General features: G+C 28.8%; 1 protein-coding gene across 1 annotated transcript; it reads left to right on the forward strand.

Annotated features, from left to right (window-relative positions):
• Positions 1–4,376: 4,376 nt before the first annotated feature.
• On the forward strand, positions 4,377–5,971 carry LOC126898305 (hexokinase type 2-like). The gene is made up of 3 exons (XM_050672247.1): positions 4,377–5,111; positions 5,184–5,831; positions 5,918–5,971. Exons 1-3 carry the CDS (start codon positions 4,377–4,379, stop codon positions 5,969–5,971), a joined length of 1,437 nt encoding a protein of 478 aa, XP_050528204.1.
• The last annotated feature ends 4,738 nt before the right edge of the window (positions 5,972–10,709 follow it).

The following is a 10,709-nucleotide window of genomic DNA, read 5'->3' on the forward strand; positions in this document are numbered from 1 at the left end:
CTAATGATTATTTTATTCAATGTTATAAAACAGTTTAACAGTTTAATTTTTATTTTATTTATTTTATTTATTTTAACACCAGTAAGATGAGCAAACACCACCGAGTTTTAACTAAAAAAATTGTCTAATCTAATTGAAATAAGTAACGAAGAAAATATCTAAATTAAGTCCAACAATATCACAATATTTGATACAAAATCCTTAACAGTTCATTCGCTGTAAAATTTCAATTTTCATCATTTAATAAAGAATTAAAATTTAAGTGTTAGTTTATTATAGATATTCTTTACATTAATATTAAAATGAATTTTCCAGAAAAACAAATATTTATTGACATTATGAGTTTGACATCAAAGTATAAATTAATACAAACTTTAAAACTTGAAAAACTTATAAATAATCATTCACTGGTGACATTTCCTTGAATATCTAACTTTTTATAAATAAAATCAAATAAATATTGTCTGTGTTGGATGGTTGTGAGAGTTAATGGACCTTTACCTCTTAAATACTCCAATAAATTGCCGTAATTGAAATTTTTATCACATTCGCTACTTGTTCTTAGAAATAAATTACTGTTAGGCGAAGACGCACAAAGACGTAATTATTTTATTTATTAGGTACTATAATATGCATATGCTGGTAAAAAGAAAAATTACCAAGTTATATTCTTTTATGCATATAAATATAAAAATGATTAATTTTTAACAATCAAAATTGAATAAATCTCAAAATTACAACAACAAACTTAATACAATACACTTATCTTTATCTAATGTCGATAGTGTATTTAATAATTAAACAAAAATTAATCAACAACTTGTACACTTATTGTTGACCGATACAATAATAATAAGTGATAATTACATAGCATCAGTTTTATACATTTTAAGGCTTATCTAGGAATTGAACGTGTTTTATGACATCTATTATTATCATTAACATCATATTCTCTGTCATAAACATATAGTCAATAATATTCTAACAATTTTCGTTATATGTGAAATAATTTTCAAATTTGATATAGGCGACATAATCCGACCAATGTGTAACGTGCTGAATGTTATAACATTCTTATTACGCTGAACGCGATAGGTCTTATTAATTTCGCTATTTAAGCTATTTAAATCTGAGTTGGTTAGTTGTTATTTTTCTCGCCATCTTAACCAGATTAAAATAAAAAAATTGAAAAATAAAACACTTTGTTCACAATTATTACATGAACACTCTGTCGTCGGGATGTCTTTATGTATATTTTACTCATCCAAGTTTGTACATAATATATGATATTATTTTTTATTGCTGGTCCTCATAAATATGTATACTTATATTTAAGGGGTTTTCTCCCCCTCGGCCGCTGTCTTATCTTTTTAGCCGTTCCGCGGCAACGACTCAGTTGTCTCTGGCCATTACTCTTCGTCGCCACGCCAACTTGAACATACACTCTCGTGCCTTACCATATCATTATAATATGTGACTGAACCATACTTTCTTGTCCCCCAAGGAATGTTTACATAGATGGAAAATAATATAACCCTCATACGAGCCGGTTTCCGTGGTAGCCTTCATGTTTTCGGCTTTACGTGACTTTATTTTACGGTTGTTTTATAAGTACAAGCAACCTCTTTCTGCTGTTTTTTTACATCTTTACTCATAAGCTTTATTTTTTTGCATAAGATGTATGCTTTTTCCACGCGTCCGCACTGTTTATGAATATAACATAACGAATCGTGGTAAATTTCATTTATTTTTTCAAGCCAAAACCGTAAAATTGTCATAAAGGAGTAAAAAATGTGCAAGGGACACGTAGCAAAATGGATACGCAAAATAAAACGAGACAGCTAGTTTTATCAATAAGTAGAGTACTGAATAATATTAAAATGTTTTTGAAACATTTCGACGAGTGTAAAAATGTATCATCTAAAACAAAAAGTTCTGGATTGAGCAATTAATTTAACGGAATTTATCATTTTGTTGTCATTTAGCGAGTCAAATCATAATATCTTTCTAGTTGAAAAGATTTGGTTTTTTTTTTAATTTTTAATTTTAGGAACTATACAACTCTTTACTATTCATAAGCATAAAGATGTTTTTTTTGCAAACAAATATTATGTTTAATTATGTAGTTTAATAAATTTTATTCTTATAGTTTAAAATGGTGACATGCTTCATTGGACGTCCTGTTTTTCCTCAAGCTTTATTTTTAATTAAAAAATTATTTGTATTAAATTAGTGTTCTTTAAAGACATCAATATAGCACAACTAAACATTGTTGAATCTTTGTAAACATATTTTATAACTCCTCATAATATGATGAATTACATACTACACTAGAGTAAGTTTTATTATATATTATATATTTGTAAATAAATAATGACGGTATACATTTCTATTATATTAAATTATTCTAACTTTTGCCGTACGCTTACTTTTAGTAATAGGTATGAACGGATGAACAACATTTTGTATTATAATTTTATGATTTCTTTTCTCAAAATTCTCATTAGACGTATCGAATCGTACTTGTGCACATTGTTTTCAATGACAAAGCAATAACTTCTTCTCCAAAAGGGTGTCGGAGAAAATCGAGGGATGAGATATATCTTTATTGTATTATTATTATCAAATAAACTTGCAGGAGTATGTGCGGTAACGAAAAAAATAATAATCATAATAATGCCACGGCACGTGCCACACATGGTGTATGATGTTTGGACTGTATTCTGAACGTTACACTACAATGGATGCTGTGAATATATCTGACTTGCCATTTCGCACCACAAAATTTCAATAAGTTAATGGTGTTTTGCATTGTGCCACTGGGCTCATAAACATAGTAGTAATAATAGTAATAGTAATAATATGTCATATGCATTATGAATTGGAGAGGAGTTAGTACTGGCACTGATTCGGTGTGATTGCACATTAGGGAATAATTTTTCATTGTTAATCATTTTCATTACATAATCAAAATAATAAATATTAACGTTTATTGGTTTTTGTCGTTAAACAATAATTTAAGTAATAGAAAGATTCAACATTTTTTATTTTTTATTTATCTACTAAAATGTTTCATTATAATAAAAGTTGTTCATCATAATAATATATTACATCGTTAACAATGTTAACTTTAAAAGTAGTGATTTTATTTTTCATTTTTATTGGTTTCCTCCGATTGAGGAGAAATAACCTGTAAGGAAGATATCGTGAGGGGTATGTATATTTTTTTGTCTTTATATGACAATTCGCTTCTATGAGTTGAGACCTAAAATAATATTAATAATGATTATTATTACCAAAAGAACGTAAAACTTCGACATATATACGATGAATGAGATTTATTTATAACCAACTTTTAAAATACTCTTAAACTAGTTATAGGTTAACGTTAATTATTTATTGTGATTAATTGCATACGCTAAACGGCTCTAATTGTTTCCCCTGGATTCATTTTATTATTCATCATTAATTTCATTTAACGATAGCCTGCGTATGGTTGTGATACTCGGGTAAGGACCGGATGAAAGCGGTATGGACTATGAAAGAACAACGGTGATTCTATGCCGTGCAAATATGGGGGGGGGTCATCTATCAAGTTGGTATATTAAGACAACCGTTCGCCACGAGCTATTATACAGCATATAGCGCATTGCATCGTATCCCTATAGTCTCAAAGTGATTAACTGTTTGAAATCAGTCCCGAAATTAAATCTAACCCTCTGCACATATTACTGCCGCACATACTTTCGCGTTAATAAATATTGTCTCCCGCTTGTAGAATTTGGTGGCGAGAGTTGCCCTACCGCTCGTTAGATCTAGTGCAGTAGTGGGTTGTTTGGAATTTTAATCAGTCATAATACGTGTTTATGACTTTCTGCGAGTCCAGCTGAAGTTTTTAGCGGTCTATCTAAAATAAATATTAAATCAAAATCTAATATTGGAATTTTTCTCAAATTATCAATTAATCAATTAAACTTTGTTACTCAACTGTAGTATTTTATGTATTATCATTTAACGTTTTTATAAGAGTCAGTTCAGTTAAATAAGTAATTTAATTACGTTTGAAAAAAATGTTGTATTAAAATTAATTACATGTAATATATTTTGACAGTAAAAATAATTTTAAAAAAATTATTCATTTTTTCAAAATTAAACAAACTGATGGACATGAAGTATAACTTATTAAATTGCTGGCCTTATGTTATACATATTAACACGAATGATAAATGAAATTTCAATAAACATAATAAATGTATTAGAATACTAAAATATAGAAAAACATGAGATAATTTCTCAAAAAGTTACGATATTGATTATAAGAATTAAGTTTACTGAGTTTTAAACATATCATAGATCATTCATATAAAAATTTATAAATGGACGACGAAAATCAAAATGAGAACTTTTGTAATGGTAGTCTAAACACTTTGATTTCATGGCAAAAACATTTAAAAGTACGACAGATGTGCCAAAAATTTGTAATGAACAATAAAAAGTTAACAGTATTTATGAACGTTTTATCAAACCTCATCGACTTAGGTTTGAAAAAGGAAACTCATGATACATCTACAATTAGGTGCTTCCAAACTTACGCTCAAGATATACCAACCGGCAATGAACAAGGGAGGTACATTGCACTAGATTTGGGAGGCTCAAATTTTCGCGTACTCAACATAGAATTGGACGTAGGACGTCAATTCCGTATGGATCAAGAAACATTTTCTTGTTCTAAACAATTAATGGCCGGCAGTGGAGAAGAATTATTTGACTATATTGCTCAATGTTTAAAAGATTTTTTAACTAAACGTAAATTGGAATCAGAAATCAATTTGCCATTAGGGTTCACATTCAGTTTTCCAATTTATCAGTCTAGACTTGATTCGGCTATATTGACAAATTGGACAAAAGGGTTTACATGCGACGGAGTGGTTGGAAATGATGTGGTAAAACTATTAAACAGATCGATAGCAAAACATTCAGGACTCAACATTAAAGTTTGTGTAATTCTCAATGATACTGTTGGAACACTAATGTCCTGTGCATGGAAAGATCCTAACACTAAAATTGGGTTAATAATAGGCACCGGGACAAATTGCTGTTACCTAGAAAAAGTAATTAATGGCTGAGTTTTTCTTTACTTGGACATACTTTTACTAGTCTACTGAAATTTTTATGATATTTAGATAGATAGAATTGAAATGTTCGATGGTGACAGTTCGAAAGAAGAAATGGTCATCAATCTCGAATGGGGTGCTTTCGGAGACAAAGGTGAACTCGACGATATCATCACAAAATACGACAAAACCGTGAACAGAAATTCGGTCAATCCAAATCAACAGACTTTTGAGAAAATGGTTTCCGGTATGTACCTGGGAGAATTATTCAGATTGCTTCTATTGGATATGGCAAAAAACAACTTAATTTTTGATGGTCACGTACCTGAAATTCTCCTAGTGCCCCAATCAATTACTACTAATGTAATTTCCACTGTTGAAAGTGACGTACCCGAAACATATACACTTTCCAGGCAATGTTTACAAAAACTTGGAATTGAAAATGTGACTGAGAGTGATCTACTGAATATTCGATATGCCGCACACTGTATATCAAGACGATCGGCTGAATTAGTTGCCGCTGGTTTAGCTGTACTCTTGGAAAGAATGAACGAGGAAAATATCACTATCGGAGTAGATGGTTCGGTTTATCGTTTGCACCCTTATTATCATCAAATATTGGTAAACAAAGTTAATGAATTAGTCAAAGGTAAATCCATTAAGATTATGTTATCCGAAGATGGTAGCGGACGAGGTGCTGCAGTCTTAGCAGCGGCTGTATGTAAAAAGTCCAAAATAAATAATAGTAAAATTAGAAATGATAAAATATAATTTTATCTCTTTAAGATTATTATTATGAATAGCTTAATCAAGTGCACTGCATATATTTTGTAGTGATACTAAATTTAGAATTATAAAATTTTAATTTATGGTACGTGCTTTTTAAAGCACTAAAATCATATTCCAAGGAAAATATAGTGAAAAATGTTTTAATGATACTCAACATTTTATTCATAATACTCGGTAGCAGGACATTTATACCATTTTATTAAGTACGAAGAAATAACTTAATATACTAAGAGTAATTTAGTTTTAATATTTCAGCGATTTTCGGATTCAATGTCGTAACTCGGTAATGCTGGCGCGGCCATGAAATCCGTTGGGTCTTAGGACCACCGAATATTTGTCTGGTTTTATTGATGAATAAATTAACATACATTAAAATTTACTTGGGTACGACTCGGCTGAGGCGACCCATAGTTACATCGCCATGCCTATCCTACTACGTATCTCTAGTATAATTTTCATCTGAAATCTACATGCGCACTCGATTACTGCAATTCCAAGCGCTTCCGAGTAACGAGATTGGGTAAAATCACTTTACGAATTCCTCGGAAAGCGTACAATCATAAGCATCTTCTTTAATTATATTTTTTAAGTACATTACATAACAAACTTGAATCTATTCTCAGTGACAGTCAAATGGGTATTAGGGTCATGCAATTGATATATCAATTGTGGTATTTTTGTAAAATTTTGATTATATGTATTTTATTTTTTGAAAAATTTATGTATGATAATTTAATTACAAAGTTATTGATTATAATTAAAGTAAAAAAACATTAATTCCAAAAGTTTAGTAAATTAAATCTTGAGTCTTAGTTATTATTTATACGTAGGTACATTCAACAGGGTACTATTCTAATATAAATTAAATATATGACATAGGCTAATAAGAAAAGAAGCCATTTTGCACACTTAATAGTCGATTATAAGATCTTGATACAGTAATACAAATAAAAATTCTCTGAAGTATGGGGTGCATCTCTTATGATAATTTTTATCGTAAAGGTTTGTCATCTTTTCCCGTGGCAAAATCATTTGATCGCCACTGCTACACTTACAATTGATTTATCTTTACTAATTAGTACTTGAAATTTAAATTACTTTGAAGATATTTGATATTATCCTTTAAATTTCAATCGTTTAAGGTATTTATTTTACACAATAGAAAGTTTATAAAAATATTAAAGCTATTAACTTATCGGTTTAAATTGATTTTGGCAGAAAAATAGAATCACTCTGGGGTTATGATGGGTTGGCTCATAAATCATTTTATTCGTTTATGATTATGCCCTCAAATGGGCGAGAAGAACGTAAGGAAATATGAACGAGTATTATAATGACAGTAAATGGCTGTCAGCGGAGAAGCATAATCAAATAGTTTTTGGACGGTGAATGATATAATATTTTTATTCAAATTGAACTCTGCCGGTACGGTGGTAGAGGAGAAGCGGCCTCCATAATATCTTTTTGCCGTATGTACCTATAAATATATACACAGTGCAGCGATGATCGGATCAAAATGTAATCTTGCTGAACGCCCGACGATTCCCAGGACGACAATTTATCTATATCCGACGGCCGCGCAACCGTTTTAGACATTTGCCAATTTCACTACCGGTAGGCATAAAAAAATGCATCCAAAAATTCATCGTATATTATTATACTAAGATACATAGAGTATACATATATGTGTAATAAAATAAAACTGAGCAAAATCCATCCAGTGACATCCATTCATGTTTTTTATTAAACATAACAGAAACAAAAAAATGAAAACTCTGATATGAATCATACTGTTCTTAGATTAAATAAAATAATTTTCTATGTTATCCAAATAATTTGTAGGCAATCAAAGTCCAAGAATGGACTGATCTTTTAAATGAAAACTTTTCAAATTATAATTTTTATGTGAAAAAAACAATCAATATAACAACAAGAATAAAAAAATAATGACAAAAATGAAATAAATCCTGAAAAGCTTAGTTCAAAGAGACGTGGTCATTTATAAATCCTGGACACGAGGCAGCTACTGCGTAGAGTTTTCAAAACCAACAAATATGAAATTGAATTTACCACACACATCGCATACAAGCACAAGGTTTTTTGAAAAGATTCAACAATGTTTATATATATATATATATATAAGTAAACTTCTAAAGCTGGTCAATATTATCGCTGAGCAAGACCTCATTATTGCAAGGATTTTGTTTCGGCCCCGTGTCGATTTCTCTGGGGAACTCGCGGGCTTCCATGTCAATTGTTTCACACGCTAACACTATTGCCAACATCCCTTCACACTCACTCAGTCTCCACCCAATATTTTACGCTCATATTATCCCAACCTTGGTTTCCTCGTGTTTACAATTTCATGTCTGGACTCTACAGCAAATCTCATTTACGGCAAAAAGACTTGTCAAAATTATTTCCAGAGGTTGCAGTATTCGTATTAAATTTATTAACGTTTCACTACGTGATCGTTTTAACCACTACTTTTATATTGATATGTTTTTATTTCAATTACTATTTCAAGCAAATACTCAAAAAAATCATCAACTTATAGTAAGCATTTAATATTTTCTGAACATTTGATTTAACCTAATGTCTAATTTTGTTTTTGTTTTTAAATTCATTATCTTGATAACAATTATTGATACGATTTGAAAAAAATTAATGTTTAAACAAGGTACAATACATATATTTTAATTATCTTATACGTAAAAAAAAACAATTAACATTAAATACTACTTCAATTTGCAATTTTAATATATCTCTGTCAGTTAAAAGGTCTATACTAACAGAAAAGTGATAAAATGCAGAGAATACACTTGGACACTTGCTTTAAACTATTCATTTTAAAATAGATGATCGGAAAGCTACTTTTCTTTTGCCTAATTGAATTTTCTAGTACGTGCGACTTTTTTACTAAGGGATGTTTATTTTGCATTTTGTTCGTACAAAAATTCGAATTGGCTCGTATGTATTCCAGGGGAGTTTGATAGTGTACAAAAAGAGGAAAGACTCCGAAAAGTTAGACGTGCCTTTTAACGGGACAAATGTAAATTTCTTGTAAAAATGCACTTGCCGATAAGGTGATCTTGAAGTGTTAGAAGAGTATGGCAGGAAACGTATCTAAATTACCATAATTAAATTATTATTTGAGAAAAGTAGCTACACTGCGAAATGTTGGTTTAAAAATTTGCATACTTACCAATGCAGAAACATTTAGTAGGATAATGTAACGACATAATATATCATTACATTATTTGATTGCTCGTGTTATGTGGATTGTTATGTAAATATAAATTGCTCATGACATGACATAGTAATGATAATTGAACAAAAATGAAATAATGATACTTAAAAAACAATACGCTTTTTATTTATTTATCTCCATTATTATGATATACTGAAAAACTCTCTTCTATAATAATGAATTTATTTCAATTAGCCAATTTATTTGCATATTATTGGGAAGACGCATACGAATACAAAAGATTCTTGAAGCCATAAAAGTAAAATTGAAAAATAAGGAATAATTCTTGTGAAATTTCTTATTTAATTATAGAAATCGAAAATATATAATTTAAAAATAAGTTACTACAAATAACAATAATAAAATTAATTTATACACCATACTACTTTATAGGAAAATATCTAAAAATAAACATTATTAAGAGTTAATAAAATAATATACAGGACGATATTTTTATAATTTATCAATTTATTCGAATAATAACAACATTGGAAAAATTTTTATTGGTTATTTTTAATTTCATACTATTCACAATATATCAATTTGGAAGTATTTTTTATATTTTATAAGGATAAACACTTTATTTTTTTAATGAAAATATACATAATTAACTAGTTTACTTATTAAATAGTAATCTAATTAGAAAATTAGTGATGAATAATCACGATGAACCAGTATTTCTGAAGTTATTAACACTTTTATACTTAGGAAGTGCTGTGAAGAAAAATAAAGTAATAAAAAATAATAACAGCCATGCCACATCTTCAGCCTTTAAAATTGTTAATACAATACGTAATAACTCAATAACTTACTTTGATTTATTAATTATTAACTGATTTATTATTAAGCATGTGTCATAAGAATTAAGTTATTTGCTCATCTTTTCTTTTTATAAAGTGATACAAATATTTTATGAAGCGAGCTGGACCAACATGCCTATTGTAAACCCTTAGCCATTGGCCTCCCAGTCCGTCCCTGGAGTTTGTCTTAAATTGTTAATAACTTCATCTAAACTACTGATCCAAAAATTATTATGAGTTAGACATATTCTTAATACTTATTTCCTATTTTATAAATTAGTTGCCATTTAACAAAAAAGTTATCACACCTTTAAACTATTAGGGATGATTCTAAAAAGTAATTATTAGCTGATAAACCAAGAATTTATATGTAACTAAATGAAATTAAAAGTTGTTTTTCCAAAATTGTATTTATTTAACTAGTAATCGAGTGGTTTGTTATAAAACGATCACTCTGTATTTTATTAGTGTAATTATATCTTTTTCTAATAAATAAGTTAATTATAATGTACTTTGCCATTTAAAAAAATAAAGTTGACAATCTTATAAGGTATAAAAAATACTTGAATAAAAAATAATGAATACTAAAATTACATGATTAATAAATATAGAAATCATGTATCTAAATGAAACTAAAAAAAATAATCAATATTATTTTTATTTCATCGAAAACTTTGTTTCTTCTGATGACCTCGTATTGGAGAAAACAATTTTTTATAATAGTTTTCTAAAATGGTCCATGTGTTTTCTTACTAC

The sequence above is a fragment of the Daktulosphaira vitifoliae genome, unplaced genomic scaffold (genome assembly GCF_025091365.1).
Source record: "Daktulosphaira vitifoliae isolate Bord-2020 unplaced genomic scaffold, ASM2509136v1 Scaffold_2, whole genome shotgun sequence".
In the NCBI taxonomy this organism is placed as follows: Eukaryota; Metazoa; Arthropoda; class Insecta; order Hemiptera; family Phylloxeridae; genus Daktulosphaira; species Daktulosphaira vitifoliae.